The sequence below is a fragment of the Danio rerio genome, chromosome 20, assembly GCF_049306965.1.
Source record: "Danio rerio strain Tuebingen ecotype United States chromosome 20, GRCz12tu, whole genome shotgun sequence".
NCBI lineage: Eukaryota > Metazoa > Chordata > Actinopteri > Cypriniformes > Danionidae > Danio > Danio rerio.
The window spans coordinates 25,614,487-25,632,576 of NC_133195.1; the positions used below are offsets into that span (position 1 = coordinate 25,614,487).

General features: G+C 35.1%; 2 protein-coding genes and 1 long non-coding RNA gene across 5 annotated transcripts in view; 2 read left to right on the forward strand and 1 right to left on the reverse strand.

Moving 5' to 3' along the window:
• Positions 1 to 7,678, forward strand: part of scfd2 (sec1 family domain containing 2) — a 271,851-nt gene extending 264,173 nt beyond the window's left edge. For all 3 annotated transcript variants that reach the window (XR_012395694.1, XR_012395693.1, XM_073933239.1), the window contains exons 8-9: positions 3,056 to 3,175; positions 7,111 to 7,678. Coding sequence is in view for 1 of the 3 variants with exons in the window: in XM_073933239.1 (XP_073789340.1) it covers positions 3,056 to 3,175; positions 7,111 to 7,203 (213 nt within the window). In the remaining 2 variants the exon portion in view is untranslated. The remainder of the gene's footprint in view (positions 1 to 3,055; positions 3,176 to 7,110) is intronic.
• Positions 7,679 to 8,908: 1,230 nt separating this feature from the next.
• rasl11b (RAS-like, family 11, member B) lies at positions 8,909 to 12,147 on the reverse strand. Its single transcript, NM_200140.1, is given in 4 exon segments — positions 8,909 to 10,187; positions 11,514 to 11,590; positions 11,691 to 11,747; positions 11,848 to 12,147. Coding segments are annotated over 4 exon segments (735 nt in total). The 5' UTR covers positions 11,960 to 12,147; the 3' UTR covers positions 8,909 to 9,698.
• Positions 12,148 to 12,301: 154 nt separating this feature from the next.
• On the forward strand, positions 12,302 to 17,145 carry LOC108180337 (uncharacterized). The gene is made up of 2 exons (NR_170103.1): positions 12,302 to 12,494; positions 16,653 to 17,145. It is a non-coding gene; the product is annotated as an uncharacterized lncRNA (long non-coding RNA).
• Positions 17,146 to 18,090: the final 945 nt, after the last annotated feature.

Genomic DNA, 18,090 nt, shown 5'->3' on the forward strand with positions numbered 1-18,090 from the left:
TGTCAGCAAATGTAGAATTGTACATCGTTTGCATGTGCATATTTGTTCACCTGCACATGAGTGAGTGAGCGGTAAAAACAAATGCTGAATCAAAACTTTGGAAAATCCTGAATCAATATTGGAGCTACTTTTGCACGCTGAAGGAAGGACAACACCATGGCTGAAGTATTTTTTAGACAGATAATGTTATGCTTTAAAACTATTTTAGTCAAGCAAAGCTGATGTAGATTGTGTTGTGTTAAAAAAAGGGGTATATGCACAGAAATGTTGCGCAGCCTCTCAAATCTTTCGGCGTAACATTGATGTGACTGTTTTTATTTCAAAAGGGGTCTTTTATAGCATCAATAATGTAGATTTTTATTTAACTTAATAACAAAACAGAAGTAAATAGCGCTATTCTGCCTAGCCTGCTTTACTGAGCTGAAGTTGGAATTATTTTCACAATGGGTCATTTTTTAACAATGACCTTATTCTCTGCAGACGAGCGGGCGCTGCCATTTGAATCTTTTTGGCACGAGACTTCCGGTCTCATTCACTTCCATTCATTTTAAGACATTAAAAACTGCTCGTTCCGCTGTTTGATGTTGCAAACTGATATTTCCTTGTTATATTATTCTACTTGGTCTGTATAGTCATGCAAACATTTGTTTGTAGAGCAAGTAGTTTGACCGCTTTTTGCCGTTTATTATTTCTTGTCATTTCTCCCATAGGCGACTGAAATGGAAGTTCTAAGACAATCGCGAAAACAGGCACACTTCCGCATTTTAGAATAAGGTCAATATTGTTTACCATGCAACTCTGAGTATTCATTCAGGAAGTATGGCTAGTAATAAGTGTAATTCCTGGACACTGCCGGCCGAGCACTAAGCAAACAGTAGACACTTTAGGACATATCGTGTGAGAGAGAGAGAGAAGCGATCCCTGCATGCATGAAATAATGCAGATTGCTTGCTACACAACTGAAAACATGCTAGATACAATACATTTTTTATTTCTAAATTATAGTATTATAAAGTACTTTAAAGTTTTTAACTAGCGAATGACATGACCTAGTGGGTCTCTGTCATCTTTAAAGGCCCGTGCACACAAAGACGTTTTTTGCTTGTGTTTTCTGTCGACGTTTAACGCCTAGTGACTAAATAAAGGGAGTCAATGTAATCGTGCACACCAACGCTCAAAACGCCTGGTGTAAAAGCGCCGTTTTATAAAAAAATGCCTCATGCTCCTCCAATCAGATTGGCACTTTTGTTCACGTGAATGGAGCTGCTGAATTTACAGTAAACAGCACCTGGAGGGCAAAACTGTCAATGTTTGGAGCGCAAAACTGTCAATGCGAGCACACATTGAAGAAGATGCCCAGAGACGATGTGAACGTGAAGCTGCTTATTGCTCTGTGAACAAAAATAGTTTTTCATCGCTAGAGCTGGAGCTGCTGCTTTAACCATCCATGCTTGTTCAAATCACCAGTAACTTTAACAACAAGCGTGTGAACTTCCTCTCTTCCTAATCTTCTGTTTTATAAGCGGGTGTCAGAAGCTTGAAGTTGGGTAGCGCCATCTAATGTCAAGGAGTGAATTTGCATACTCTTCTGCTTGACGCCAGTGAAAATCGCTTGGGTTTAAATACGGAAAAAGGTCTCATAAAATACTGACGATATACGCAAACAAAAAGCTTCCCGGTGTGTAGGAGCCTTAAGGTGCGTGCGTTGGAGGGACTGTATTTAAAAGATATTATGCTTATAGATTGCATCACCTGCTGCACATTTAAGTTTGTTCGTAGAATATAGATATTTTTTCAATGTTACTTTTATTTTATACACATATCTATTGCTTCAGTAAATGGGACATTGCTGTCAGTTGGCTGTTTGCTGAAGGTCTGAACATAATTGTCTTGAATTATGTTGTTAAAGGCTGTGAATTTGTTACCAAAGCTGTGTTTTGATGATTTTAAGTGCACTGCCTTTATGGGGATGAATATGAACAATTTTATTGTACTGACTGAACCTCACAAAAAAGCAAAGCACACTACCATTAAGCTAAAATAATTTTGGAGCAGTCGCTGCAGTGGCCGAGAGAGCATGATGTGCTGCAATTTAAGTAAACACATGCAATTACAAAAAACGCCTGCAAATTAAGAAAAGATCTTCATTTATTTGACAGCATTTTTCCACAACACAAAAAAACAATAGTAAACGTGCTGCATTTCATTACAACACTAGCAAAAACAGAACACAACAGAAATGTTTCAAGAGGACCCAAAAATGTGATGGACGCTGCTGTGCCGTGGCTATTGCTCATTTGTAGGTGATCTTTGAAAGGTGTTTTTTTTTTACATCCTGATTCCATTGTCTTTTGTATTTTATTAGCCTAAATAACCAAACCTAAAAAGCTGGGTATGTCACATTTTAGGGTCCCCTTGAAACATTTCCTTTGTGTTCTGAGCTATTTGAAAGTGTTGTGATAAAATGCAACTTGTTTTCGTGAATTGTTTGTGTTGTGTTGTGGGAAAATGAAGCACGTTTTAATAATTTGTTTGCATTGTGTGAGAATGCAGCACGTTTTTTTAAATGGCTGCTGTCAAACAGATGAAGATCTTTTCTAATTTCCTTTTTTTAGTTTCCTAAAATGTAGCAAGTCAAGCTCTCTCGGCCACCGTAAGTTTCACTTCTAAATTAATCCTCTTTAAAGCAGCACAGACAACAATATTAAAGGGAAAAGTAATTTGAGAAAAGACGAGATTCACTAAAATATATTGTTTAAAACTGTGATAATGTGAGGTCAGTAGGTATTGTCATGATGTGCTCTATTAGCAAAATAAAGAAAAAAAACTGTATAATGGAGTTAGCTGATTCTCTTTGTTTGCCAGTTAATATCCTGAGTTCCTATGATCCAATCAAAATTTTGCCCAATGACTTTGAGGATCAAGCAGACAGTGTTTGCTGTTAATCTACTAAATCTGTAGGTGAAAATTGAAGTGAAACTAAGTTATTGATAAGTTCCTGTCATCCTATTTATTTCTCTTTTATGTTTCTTTCTCTCTCTCTCTCTCTCTGCAGGTCAGCCGACCCCACCCAAGTGATCATCCACTCTTGTTTCTATTCCTGGTAGGCGGAGTCACACCATCAGAGCTCCGCCTCATTCGTGAGGTTGTTTCCACCCATAAGTCAGGGACTCAGGTGTGACTTCTCACCTCTTTTTGTCTTATTTGTTATCTATTAAGGCTGGCACACACCAAGTCAACATTAAAAAAATCCAGTTTCTCTGGATTTCTCTGAATATCAAAAGTTATTGAAAAAAATAATACATTTCAATTCGCATCTGTGGCAGAATGCAAAAAAAAAAAAACATTCAGAGTGCATGGAATTGATTACCTTTGCCAAACTTAATCTGAGGTCAGTAAAAATATAGCACAGTTTGGCCAGATGTTGGTGCTGTAAAATAGATTAGATAAATCAGCTGAAACTATGTGACCTTTAGCTGAAATTTGGCATGCAGGCCCAAGCTGTCATACCTGTGTATTTCAAGCAACATGTTAATCAACTCTGAGCTCCTATTAGACCAGATTGACCTAAACTCTCGTTCCCTGTTTGACTTGTGGTCCTGAGGTCCCTGAGAAATTTGAAAGATATTGTTCTGCAAGGTTTTATATTTTAATTAACACGCTTTTTCATACCATATGTACAGTTGAAGTCAGAATTATTAGCCCCCTTTTGATTTTTTTCTTTTTTTTTTCTTCTTTTTTTGAATATTTCCCAAATGATGTTTAACAGAGCAAGGACATTTTCACAGTATGTCTGATAATATTTTTTCTTCTTGAGAAAGTCTTATTTGTTTTATTTTGGCTAGAATAAAAGCAGTTAATTTTTCAAAATTATTATTAATTTGTCAAAATTATTAGCCCCTTTAAGCGATTTTTTTTTTCTGACTGTCTTCAGAACGAACCACTATTAAACAATAGCTTGCCTAATTACCCTAACCTGCATAGTTGACCTAATTAACCTAGTTAAGCCTTTAAATGTCACTTTAAGCTGAATAGAAGTGTCTTAAAAAATATCTAGTCAAATATTATTTACTGTCATCATGACAAAGATAAAATAAATTAGTTATTAGAAATGAGTTATTAAAGCTATTATGTTTAGAAATGTGTTGAAGAAATCTTCTCTCAGTAAAACAGAAATAAACAGGGGGGCTAATAATTCTGACTTTAACTGTACAAATCCTCCTTTCTAAACAACTTCTCTCGATGAGCCACTGCTGTCAACCAAACCATAAATTAATCTCAATGATTATATGAAAAACTTACGTTACTTTTGTGAACCGAAATGCCACCTGGTCCAGCCGGAACTCGAACCAGCGACCTTCTTGCTGTGAGGTGACAGTGCTAACCACTGAGCCACTGTGTACCCCCGTATTGATATTCGAAACACTAAAAAGTTTACCTTTTGCATTTGCACAGCTATCAAAGGGTCTTGGCCATATTTACCCAAATATCTATTATTTTTAAACAAAAAAAAAACGTAAGATTGTATGCGACTATATAATTTCTATGGTAAACAAGCCAATGGTCATTTCATCACATTTTTAAATGTTAAGCTTACTAAATGAATATTACTTACTTATTAAATGAATATTACATTAATTAGGAATACTATACTTTTATTACTGTACCCAAAGGCCCTAAATTGCTTGAATCCCATGAATAATTTGCAGCTATGTATATTTTTTCTGTTTAATTATTATTTTTGTAGTATTTTGGATCAAATAAAATGACAATTGGTGAACATAAGATGCTTTGAAACATTAAATAATCTTTCTTGACCCCTAAATTGTAAACGACAGAATCAAAATCTTACTCATTGTGCCTTTAACCTCTTTTGCCTTACAAATGTTGACTTGCTATGTTTTTCTGCTTTCCTATTCTGTTTTTTCTTGTTTTATTACTCATATGGATCAAAAACTGGACCACATGAAATGAAACATCAGGAATGTTAATGTCAACCTAGATATTCAAACCTGAGGCTTTGAATATAAAGCGCTGGCCGTAAATTATATCATCATGTTTGTGTTTGTTTTCATGTACTCTTTGTAAATTTCTCATCTTTCTTATATTGGCTGGACACATTTAATGGACCCTGCCTTTCTTTCTGTGCTTCTCTCTTCTGGATCAGGCATGATAGGAGTGTGTGTGTGTGTCTGTGTAAATGAATAGAGATATAACTGGGTCAAATCAGTAAGAAAGGAGTTCTGTTGATCAAAGTTTCACGTCATGAATAAATCAGACATAATGAAAGCACTGAGTGGCCCCTTATAGAATGGAAAGCCTACTTGTAGCTACATTAGTGAGTGTTACAGAGACACATTGATGGGAATTTAGGGTGTCCAGCTAAATGAACTTGCCTAACAAGGCGTCCAAGGGAGTGACACAGATTGAACGTTCCGTAAGCCCTTTTTGAAGTGATTTAATCAATGAAGTTTCCAGACAAGCCAAGTCATCTTCATATTTCCAGCGCAGAATACAAAGCGTGTCCTTACCTCAGCACATGCGTCACAGGTGCAGTAATATACTGCTCTATTCATCTTCGAGACCGGGCTAATAACATGCAAACTAATAATCTTGCAGACAGACTTTTGCCTCTCTAGTCTGGTGCACTTTGCAGGTTATTACAGCAAAACTTGTCCATGTAGACAATAAGAGACCAGCTGAGAGATCTATAAAACCACCTGTTTAATTTTTAGCCTTTGTGTCAGTTGACTTTACACTTTTCAAATTTTGATTTTGTATGTTTGTTGTTTTCTTTTGTCTATATGGGCTTTGTTTTGTTTTTGTTTTGTTTTGTTTTGTTTTTTGTTTAGATGTTTGGTTTGATTTTGGTTTGTTTTGCTTTATTTTTTCTAGCTTTGTTTTGTGTGTACAGGTTTTGTGTTTCTTTTTTCTTTTTTTCTTTTTTATTCCTGTTTTTTATTCCAGTTGCTTTTAAAGTTTTAGATTTTTTTTAGTTTTTTGTTTTGTTTTGTCTAGTTGTATTTTGATTTTTGTTTAGTTCCATTTTGTTTTAGTTTGTTTTAGTCAGTTGCCTTTACAGTTTTAGATTTTTTTTGTTTTGTTTAGTTTAGCTTTCTTTTGTCTATATATTTTTTTATTTTTGTTTTGTTTAGTTTTGTCGAGTTTTTTTATTTTTGTTTGTTTCATTTAATTTCATTTCTGTCAGATGCCTTTACAGTTTTTGATTTGTTTTGATTAGTTTTGTTTTGATGAGTTTTGTTTTGAATTTTTGTTTTGTTTCATTACATTTCTTTCCTGTCAGTTGTCTTTACAGTTTTTGATTTTTGTTTTATTTTGTTTAGTTTTTAGTTTTGCTTTGTTTTGTCAAGTTTTGTTTTGATTTTTGTTTTGTATCGTTTCATATCATTTTGTTGCTATCAGTTGCCTTTACAGGTTTTGATTTTTGATTTAGTATGTTTGTTGTTTTGTTTTGTCTATATGTTTTTTTTCGATATTTGGTTGTTTGTTTTGCTTTATTTTGTCTTGTTTTTTTTGGGGGGGGGGGGGTGTAGGTTTTGTTTTTTGTTTCAATTGTTTTTTCTTTTTTGTTTTTGTTTGTTTGTTTGTTTTGTTTTGTTGCTTTCACAGGTTTACGTTTTGTTTTGTTTAGTTTTTAGTTTTGTTCTTTGCTTTGTTTTGTTTAGATTTTTGTTTTGTTTCGTTTCAAATCATTTTGATCCTGTCTGTTGCCTTTACAGGTTTTGATTTTTAGTTTTTGTCTGTACAGGGTTTTTTTGTTGTTTTTTTTTGTTAGTTTGGTTTTGTTTGTTTGTTTTTTGTTTGTTTTTTTTTGTTTGTTTGTTTGTTTGTTTGTTTGTTTGTTTGTTTGTTTGTTTGTTTGTTTGTTTGTTTGTTTGTTTGTTCTGTCTGTACAGATTTAATTTTTGTTTATTTTTTCAATGTAATTTTTTTTTTTCAATTTCAGTTGTCTTGTTTTGCATGTATGGTGTATGTTTTGTTTTTGTTTAAATTTTTGGTTTGGTGTGTACAGATGTATTAATATGCCTATTTTTAAGATTGCATGGTGTATGTGTGCAAACTGTCTAATCTTCTTCTGTCTTTTCTCAGGTAATCGTAATGTCCACTAGGTTGCTGAGACCTTCCGATGTCCCTCGCTTACTCTTCAACACTGACAGACTCAGACCTGACGTTGGGGTGTGAAAAGACTGGACAAACACATATTTTTCCTAAACAGATAAATATTTCATATTTTAGCTAAACAGATTCTGTTTGACATAATTCACCTTTTGTGTCTGAGCAATCTGATCCAACAAAATCACACTGTTAAAATGTAAAGAATTTGCTTCTGTTTTTTTTTTTTTTTTGTGGAATACCACAGCATCCCATTCCAATATTTTCACATTTTGTTGTGCATGACCAATGTGTAGAAACTTTTTACATCAAAGTATGAAATAAGATGGGTTTGTTTTGCATAATTTTTTTTTTCAGAACTGCAATATAAATTGATTTCAGTGAGATCTGTAAAAAAATTGCTAAATTGTTAGAACTGAGGCAAAAAATCACAATTACCTTCTCATTTTTTTATGCCTATTGCCTCCACAAATTACACTGTATAACCTCCAAAAACTCAATTATTTCCCTCAAATAAAGTTTGGGAATATACTCAAGTTTTAAATGTTGTCTTGTTCTCATAGTCAGTGCAGTGTGTACATTTCTACAGTCACATTTTGCTTGAGTTTTTCTTACAATCAGTCATGTGTTAATTCTCCCAGGAGCTTCTCTCTTCATCCTTCACTCACTTCAGTGTTGTTGAAGAAGTGACAGATGGGAAGAGGGCAGAGGTCAGAAAAGGGTGGCACATCTTTCAGAGAAGCTCTCTCTATTCATCCTTCCCTTTCTCACACACACACTTACTTTCTAAATATATATTTCTTAAAAGAATTTTTTCATATTTTCCAAAATAACTTTAGCAAGTGTCTAACAAAGGTGCCAAAACACCTTAATTATGTTTGTTTAGTCCCTCTAAATTCCTTTTTTAAGATTGTGTTATAATAGTTGTATTACATCATGTTATATACACAGTTGAAGTCAGAATTTTTCACCCCCTTTGACTTTTTTTTTTTTCTTTTTTTAAATATTTCCCATATTATGTTTAACAGAGCAAGGAAATTTTGACAGTATGTCTGATAATATATATCAGAAAATATATATTATGGATATGTCAAAATTATTAGCCCCTTTAAGCTATTTTTTTCTATAGTCTACAGAGCAAACCATCATTATACAATAACTTGTCTAATTACTCTAACCTGCCTAGTTAACCTAATTAAGCCTTTAAAATGTCACTTTACACTGTATAGAAGTGTCCTGAAAAATATCTAGTAAAATATTCTTAACTGTCAGCATGGCAAAGATAAAATAAATCAGTTATTAGAAATTAGTTACTAAAATTATTATGTTTAGAAATTTTTGTTTCAATATTCTTTTCTCTTATTCAGAAATTAGTGGAAAAATAAACAGGGGGGGGGGGGGGGGCTAATAATTCAATAATTTCAACTGTATGTTTACTTATATGAAGTGCTACATTTTCCAAGGAGTCTTTGATAAACAGAAAGTAAAAATATGAAATGGAAATATTTGTTAACCTTATAAATGCCTTTATTATCCCATCCCTACAATACTTAAGTATTAATTTAATTAGGAAGACACACCCAAAATCTTTCTGACCCAATATTATAAATGATGGTGTGCGAGTGTGTATACATTCATAAACAGTAATACAATACACTGTTAATAGGACCTTATGTTTATTTGATAATCTCAACTAAATGTGGCTTTGTATCATGCATCAGAGTGTATAATTGTATGAAATGGGAGTGCATTTTAAAAAAGTCAAAACAGCAAATAGGTTTAACAACTTTTTTATTTCCCATCACAATCAAATAACAAATAAATAACTGAGCTTCAGCCCTTTGGCTTTTTTAAAGTGCGTTTACATAAAAAAAAAATGATAATAATAATAACAAACTCCTTCTCCACTTTTGAAAAGTGGCACAAAGCAATGTTTTTCACTAAACCAGTAGAAACATTCTGGCATTGCACACAAGAGTAGGACTGTAAGAGATACACATACTCTCTGTCTCCTTTTATATGCTTAGCTTGAGTGCCTTGTCCTTTAACAATGCCTGCATTCAGACCGTAAAAGCCTTGCCCACCAGAAGGAACAAAAAAAAAACCTCTCCCATGCCTTTCAGAAAAGCCATTTCTAAAACAGTCGGTTTAGCGGCCTTCACCAGCTCTCTGTTACCAAGAGAACGCGTCTTAAAAGTTCACAGGTAAGACAGTGTTAATGATAGCGTCTCTATTCAGTCATTCTGTCTTTGCACTGTCCCATTTTAAGGCATTACGACCACATCTCCCAGAATCCTGTTGTGTCTGCAGCAACAGCAACAAAGGCGTTCACCGCTCCAGTGAAAATATAAGCTCACCACACTGTTTTTGTTTATTTCAGCAAACATGACACAATCAGAGGTCAGGTTTCGGGGGCCTCTGTTTGGAACCAGTCTACTGATCATCAGCGGCTCTCAGGATGGTCCAAGGAGCGAGACCTACACATTCAGCATCTCTGCTCTGGAGATCTGCTCCTCTTTTCTCTCGTAATCCTGCACTTTTTCCAACTAGTACTGGAACCCGGTTCACACTGAAGTGACGGTGCGGACTTTGGCAGACAGCACCTGTTTGAAGCGCCTCTTCAGATCCTGCATGTTGGGAGATTTTGGCCGTGGGATGAGGGGAGATCTTTTCTTCTCTGTTACAGATGAAGTTGCATTAATGGGTGTCTGAGGCTGCAGTTTGGCCAGATCCACGCACAGTCTGTGGAAGGCACTGTGGACCTGGTTGTAGTCCTCGCTGGCAGACACTTCATAAAAGGAGCAGCTCAATGCTGAAGACAGCACGGGACCTTCTTGAGCATCAACACGCCTCACATGAAGGAGATCGGCTTTATTGGCTACTAGGATGATCGGTATGGACCTATCAGAATGAGTGCGGGTTACAAGCTGGTGAAGCTGGCCAATGAGATCGAAGCTTTTGCGGTCTGTAACTGAATAGACCATAACTACAGCATCTGCCCATTGAATAGAGCGAGACACGTGGTCAGTGCAGCTCAATCCATTAGCATTCACCTGGAAAATAAGAGAAAAAAAGACAACTGTCAGTAATGCAACACATTTGGTTAGAGTTCAAAATTTCTCCAATAGACAACAATGCACTTATTTAAAGCTGCAAAAGGATCACTTGCTATTGGCTACAAACGCTAGGAGATTTATCCAGCTAGACTTACAGAATCTTTCACCCTAGTCCCAAAAAAAAGACGTTCTGTGGTTTTGGATGACTGCCTGGTTCAGCCTTGCATGCCAAACTTGGCACTAAAATCTCTGACTAAAGACGTTTTGAAAGAACTGCCCTGTAATTGAATTAAAAGCCATTCTCTAATTTTGAAAGCGGAGGGATAATTTAGACGGGCTGGTCTACTGCAACCATTCTGAAGTGCTTATTCATATGCCCAAACACGCTGAGCACTGCTGAAGCAGCAGAACCTCCCAACCGCCGCTACAAATAAATAGTCCACAGCTCTGCAGAGTTGGATCTTTTTAATGAATCAAAGTGACCAGTTAAGAACTCTGTTTGAGTTAGACTAGGATTCGCCAAAGTCTTTATTTTATTTTAAATTAATCCAGGTCATAAAATATACAGATTTTGAAGCTGAAACTATTATGCTGGATTCATAAAATGCAAGTCAACAGACACTGGTCATGAGTGAAGTGGCAGCTGTTTGACTTGTATTATTTGAACCACCAAGGACCACAGTTTCAGCTTCTATGTGACTTTATTCATCAGCAGACAATCTTAGATGGCCTGAAGGTAAAAAAATTAACATCGAAATCTTACTTAGGTGTGAATTGCCTTTTTTATTTACACATTTAAAAGCATGCAAAAAAAAAGCATTTCCCATCCTTACACGTTTATTCAATCTTAACATTTTATCATTGGTTTTGTAAATGTGAATTACACTTAGATGAGACGAATCTTAGCTTGATGCAAAGTTGCAATGATCGTCCTTTTCTGATAGAAAAACGTCAAGCAAACATATTTTGGACTGTTTAGATCTTGCGACGCTATACAATCAGTTCAGTTTAATCGTTCGTGTCCAGTTCTTTGATACAAATCGCAGAATTAAGCAGACTTTGCTGTACATGAACGAGCTTCCCCCATATAGGAGTGCAACAGCAGGCTCCCCGCTGGCCAATTAACCCCAAGTGTTAAGCAGAAACCCGGATAAACACAAAAGAAGCGCTGAAAGACAATAGGTGAAGGTATGCGCTCTTTCTACACTTCTCACCCGTGAAGTAGCAGCGTGGGAATGAATGAAAGATGCTCTACGAGCGCTTATAACGGTTACATGTCTCATAAAAAACAAGTGTATTCCTGCATGGCTCATATGTACTCACTTGAACTCCAGGAGTGTCTTGAACTTGAATGGCCACTTGTTCTCCGTCTATCTGCACCTCTCTGGAGTACAGGTTGCCTGTAAAGCGAAAGCGCATAGTTTAATATATTTGACAACAGCAGAAATGGGTTTAATGATTCCTAAATCGGTTGTCTTGTTAGAAAGATGACAAACTTACCAACGTTTCTCTCGTAGTCGCCGATAAACCGCTTAGTGAGGAAACGAACCACCAATGCTGCAAGAAAAAGACCAGAATTTTAACGATAAAGCACACAGAACATTACAGGATGTATTGTGAGAATGTAAAATTGCTCATAGCTTGTCCACAAACTTACCGGTTTTGCCAACCCCACTGCCACCGATGACTGCGATCTTAATGACCCGGCTGGACGGGCAATCGGCGCTCGGGTACTCCGCAATAGTTGACATGTTCTGGATCAGACGCATTTTGGCAAAAGAGCGATAGGAAGATGCTATCCAAAGCTTACGAATAAAAAGGCTTAAGTCAAAATATCCACAGACGCCGTAAAAGCAATGTCAGAATCGAAGACACTGTTTTTCTCTAAATGATAAAGTATATGAATGTTTCCAAATTCCTTCTCCTAGATCTCACCAAGACTTCTACTTGGTTTTCTGAGAGCCGAGACTGGAGCTTGGATGTATTTATACAGCCAGAGAAGCGCTCGGCTCTGATTGGCTACTCAAGACTACGTTCACGCTCCATAGCTCCGCCCACAGCTTCACGTGTTCGCGCTCGCTGTTTATAGCCAAATAAAAGAGAGAGGGAGAGAAAACAGACAGCTGAGGTGTTTCTTTCTCCTGATTAACTGACAGTCGTTTCAGCAAAACCTGCACTAACAGTTGCAGAGGATGAAAATGAGTCGTGTTTTACAAGGTTAGCCGACTAGCCTGTATAAATGAGCCTGCTGAGATTTAAATGAGAGATTTTGAATGAGGCTTTGTGCTGTGATTGCAGATATCGGTAAGTTGTAAATGAGCGACTTCAAACGCGTGTAATGAGAATGTTATCTAGTCCCAATGATCTCTAAGCGCTTAATGTGTCACATTGCAGAGTTTTTTCTTCTTTTGCTAAGTCATTGATCAGCATCCCCACAGATTTGCCTCAGGACCTGTAAATAAATAAATAATCTCTCTCTCTCTCTCTCTCTCTCTCTCTCTCTCTCTCTCTCTCCCCCTCTCTCTCTCTCTCTCTCTCTCTCTCTCTCTCCCCCCTCTATGGATAAGATATGATTCTGTATACGTTTTTTTTGTGATTGGTTTAGTAAGAAAATGTTGGATGAGAGGAGTGACACCTCTGGTGTGATTTTTTTATTTTTTTTATTAGTCCTCAGGTGTTAATTTTGCCTCACATTGTTTTGATTCTCTTTCTTTTTTTTCTTTTTAATTCTGAAAGGGCTGTTTGACTTAAAGGAAATGTTGATCAAAGTTCTTCATGGGATGATCTTTTAGTCTATGCAGCTGAAATATAAATATGAATGTATTACATTGCTAAAAAACAAAAAAAAATTAGCACATATAGCATTTTGTTTGAAGAGGTCAGACACAAAAACTTCTAAATGCCATCTGAACACGTTAATGTTGAGTTATTTCACTGTTAAAGGCAATGAAAAGAGCTTATTCGTCGTTATAACAGTAACATTTCTGAGTCTACACAAGAGTTGGAAAAAAGCTAATTTTAGACGAAAATATCATTTAAAGGGTTTTGCATCTAAACTGTTCATATGCTTATGATAATGAGTTGTCATTTCCATTGGTTGCATATTAGTTCAAATGAATATTATAATTGCTCTCACAATCAATATTTACTTAAATCTGTGTCCTCCACCAGAGCATTTTTCTTTGATGAATCAGAGCGTATTGTGCTAGCCCACTGTACATTGGCCATTAAGCACTATAGATCATTATGTTTGACATATTCTGCCACTGTTTACTCGACACACAGTTATGGGACTCAGTGTACAGCCAAAGGATCTGTAATTGCTTTAGTCGGAGGAGTGTTTTGTGTCTTTATCCAGAACCACAAAAGCTAGGGAGCAGACATTTACCTGTCACCCATTAGCTCAGTTTGCATTCCTGCAAACTGCTGGGACTTTGAGACTGGGATTCCCTCTGCACTGCTAAAAAAGGATTAGTCATTTTGTCCAGTACAAAAATCTAAACATATATAAATCATCACGTTTATTTAATAAGCAAAATTACTTTTTTATTGTAATGTGTTTATGCCTTTTTTAGCAAAATCTAAATTGTACAAATGAATACGTTATACAGTTTATACAATACAAATAAATACATTGAATAAGACAAGACCATCTTAAGTAATTTTTCTTGTTCAGTAAGTGATTTATTGTGACTACTTGAATATTGTCTGATAACATAACACCTTATTTATTTTATGTTTAAAAAGCTCTAAATGACCAAAATTGTGATCAGTTGTATGCAGATTAAAATGTTTACTCATAAATGTATATTGTAAATTAAAATATTTTTTTTCCATTGCTTCATGTTCAATTCCTGCCAAACTTTAAAGGAAAGGTTAACAGTCATCGTGTACTGACCTGTTCCAAACCCTGACTTGTTTTCTTCTATGTATCACAATAGATGATATATTGAAGAACGTTTACCCACACAATGAAAGTCAATGGGGTCCAAAACAACACTGGATCCAACTGACTTCCAATTGAACTGGACAAGAAAAAAAAGCACTGTCACTTTTCATTCTTCAGAACTATTTCTTTAATATATGTAAATGTGGGAACTCTATACGTCACTTTTTTGTTGGAAAATGTGTTTTAAGTCCCTAAGCATCACAATGAGTTGTTTAAGTGGGTGTGCTTTAGTGTCTTCAGCATGTTCTGACTTGTCCCAGTCCCTCAGTAGTAGGCTGGGGAGTGTGTGTTGTTGGGGGATCCCAAAAAAGCCATTGACCGATCCCCCAGTAAAGTATAGCAGAGTCAGTCTGTGTTTGTTTTTTAAACACAAGTTTTAAAATGAAAACGACTACATTTTAGAAAAATATGACTTAAAACGCATGCCAGAAAATAGGTAGCAATAAAATCGTTGTACAAACTGAAGCCTGTATATTCAATTAAACACAAATCATGCCGTTAAAAACTGTTATCATACCATTATTATAGAAATTAAACAGCATTTAATCAAATTGCTTTGTGAAAACAGTTTAATTAAATTACCAGCAAATGTTTTGAATGTTACCTGTATTCAGAACATAAGATTAAAATCAGAAAAAAATATATAAGTAACTACATAATTGTAGTACAAATTTGTAAGTACAATTACTAAATAAAACACAAATGATAGTACTCATTGTAAACAATATCTAGCATTAAATTGATTTGAGATTGTCAAAGATAAAATCAAAGAAATAATAATAATTATTAGTTTATTAGATGTAAACAGTGTAAACACCTTTAAATAAGTCAACACATGTCTTGCATTAAGAAAGAAGTAATTTCCAAAATAGTTTAGCAAACAACATATATTTACATTTCAAATGCTTCACAAACATCATCATTTGACTCAACAGACTGTACAACTGACCATTTAAACTGCTTTTTTTACAGTACAGACAATTATATCATTACTAGCTTGTGCACATCTTTGTATTTGTGCAGTGCCCATGAAATGTTAATGGCAGGCCGCATGAGAGTAATTAACACGTTGCATAAGGTTTTTCCTCTCTGAAGTCTAATGTTTGATCTTGCAGCGCTTATGTTTAATGTCATTGAGCTGTTTCTTTGTGAGGTTTTTTTTTGTTTTGTCTCATCATGTTTTCAAGATCAAAGTATCGACTTGTTTTTGAACATGCATTCATCTGCATCTCTTATTGATTATTTTTGTCTTGCATCTACTAAATGCATTGTCTGATGGTTGAAAAAAATAAAATAAATAAAAAAAAAATAAAATAGCAATTGCATAACATTCTGTCATCATTTACTCAGGCTGTTCACTAATCTCTCTTGTTATTGTTCATTTTAAATAAAATAAAGCTATTTCAAAAAGCTAAAAATACAAAATTATTCATATTAAATGCATGGAAAACCTAAAACTAAAATGCAAATCAAAATCAAATCTTGCCTTGCTATTTATTGAAATAAGAGTGGAGTGGCCTAGTCAAAGTCCTGACCTGAATCCAATTGAGATTCTATGGCACAACCTTAAAAAGGTGTTTCATGGTCAAAAACCGTCCATTGTGGCAGAATTACTACAATTCTGAATTTTAAAAAACATATGTCAAATTATTCTACAAAACTTGTAACAAATTCATTACAAGTTATCGAAAATGCTTGATTTAGTAGTAATTAGGTTTAGGGGCGTACACTTTTTCACACAGGGTTGTGTAGTCTCGTTTTTTTTTTTTCCCCTTAAAAATAAAAACCTTCAAAAATGTTCAAAAAATTAAGGGGAAACACTTTTTCACACCACTGTATATATTTAAATTATCAAAACAAACCAAATAAAGTCATCAATTCTGTAATTTAAAGCTAAAATTAAATATATAATGGGAAAGGCACATTATAAACATTTATATTTATATTATTTTTGCCAATAATAATCAAATAATACAAAAATATTAACTTAAACAAAAAAAGTGGTAATTTGAAGCATCATATCAAAACAAGTTACAACAAAAGCACAAAACAAAATAAAGCTGAAAGCTAAACATGATGAATACTATATCATTATAAAATATATTACTGAAATAATTCATTGTTCCATACATTTGGGGAATTATTTTTTCTAAAGAGAATGTTAATGCTGGAAGGTGGGTGGTGTCAAGGTTGACAGTAAGAACAGCAATAAAGCACCATAAAAGCTTCAGAAATGTAATCAGTTCAACTGCTTTTCTGCAAAGCCGTCTGAATACTATATTGAGTAAGGAATTTTGCTTGTTATTTTCTAATCTTGTCCTAAAAATCTGGTCTCCATTCACTTTCACAGCTTGATCATCTACTCTAAATATCTCAATTGTTTCGCACGAAATAAAGTCAGTACAGGGTTGTGAAGGAAATGATGACAGAATTAACATCTTTCAAGGTTTGTTTTGCATCTGATAAGTTGCTGGAAGCCCTCATCCGTTGACATTTTTGCATATTTTGTGCAGGTATGCTGGCGGTGGGCCCTGCGTGATTATGAGCTGCTATGAATATACGATAAGAGGACCGATGACAGGAGGCCTTTGCTGAAATATGAAACTGATGTTTCTGATTCGTCAACGTTCGACAGGTCCTTGCAGGCTACGGGCTGTAAAACACTCACATACACACCTTTGTTCACCACATCAGAGCCACCTAAATAAGTGTATGTTACTTAAGGCCTTTGGTATGTGTTCAGTAGGCTGTTGAATTAATTTTTGGTTATACATGACAACGTTAGTGGTGTTCTTTGTGAAATGATTGAATTCTTTTGTGTTGTTCTGCTAGAAAGGACCCTTATTTGTTGGCTGGAGCTTACTTTCAAGCTGCTTGAATATTTTGGATTGTCAAAAATGGTGTATGTTGAGCCCTGTTCACTTGCATTATGTGACAAAAATCTCTGTAACCTTAATAATATAACTTTTTTCATTTAATTAAACATGTTCCACAAGTTTTCATACACTAATGATATAAATATTCGTTCTAGTATGACAGGGTGGGGCTGAATTGAATTTGAGTTTCTTTAAACCTACATTTAGTGTTTGCATCCTCTCGATTTTCTTCCCTCAAAGTTCAAGCCTGACATGTTACTTTTGCACAGATGTGAGAGGAAGAATCAGTAAACCTCTTAAAAGTTCTTACTCTTGTAGCGCTGTGTACTTACAGGGTCTTGTCTATAATGCTAATGCTATAGCAGCAGTTCTCCACTCCACTGTCAACACTAATAAGCCTGTGTTAACTGTTAGTATGTTGCCTGAAAACAAAAGGCCCAGGTGCTGCACAACAGGAAGCGTCAATGCGCTCGTCAGAGGTGAGGAAAGAGCGTGATGTAAACTTACTTAACATGTTGTTGTGGCCACGTCCAATTCAGTCTTCATGTAATTGTCAGCTAGTTAGTGTAGTGTGAGGTGGGCATGAATGCCTGTGGTGTGGCCGTGTGTGTTTGTTAGGGCGATTATGATATTTAATTAGTATTTTTAAAAGAGTTAAAAAAAAAAAAAAACTTTTTTAGTGTAGTGTTTTTTTTCTTAGAACAAGTTAAAAAGTAATAATAAAAAATATTAGTAATTGTTTGATTTATTTTATTTGAGTACTTTTATCTAATTAATTTATTTTTTGATTAATGATATATATAAACATATGTTACTTGCAATGTGTACAATTCCAGTATTGCATAAAATGCCTAGGAAATGTACAGAATCTCTGATGGTTTTAGGCAAAGTATGAAATATATATTTTTTGTAAAGATTTTGCACACTTTTCCTAGGCATTCTATGCAATGAAAGGTGACACAGTGGCTCAGTAAATAGCCCTGTCACCTTACAACAAGTTTGTTGCTGGTTCAAGTCCTGGCTGAGCCAATTTGCATTTTTGTGTGGAGTTTGCATGTTCTCTCCCTATGTTGGC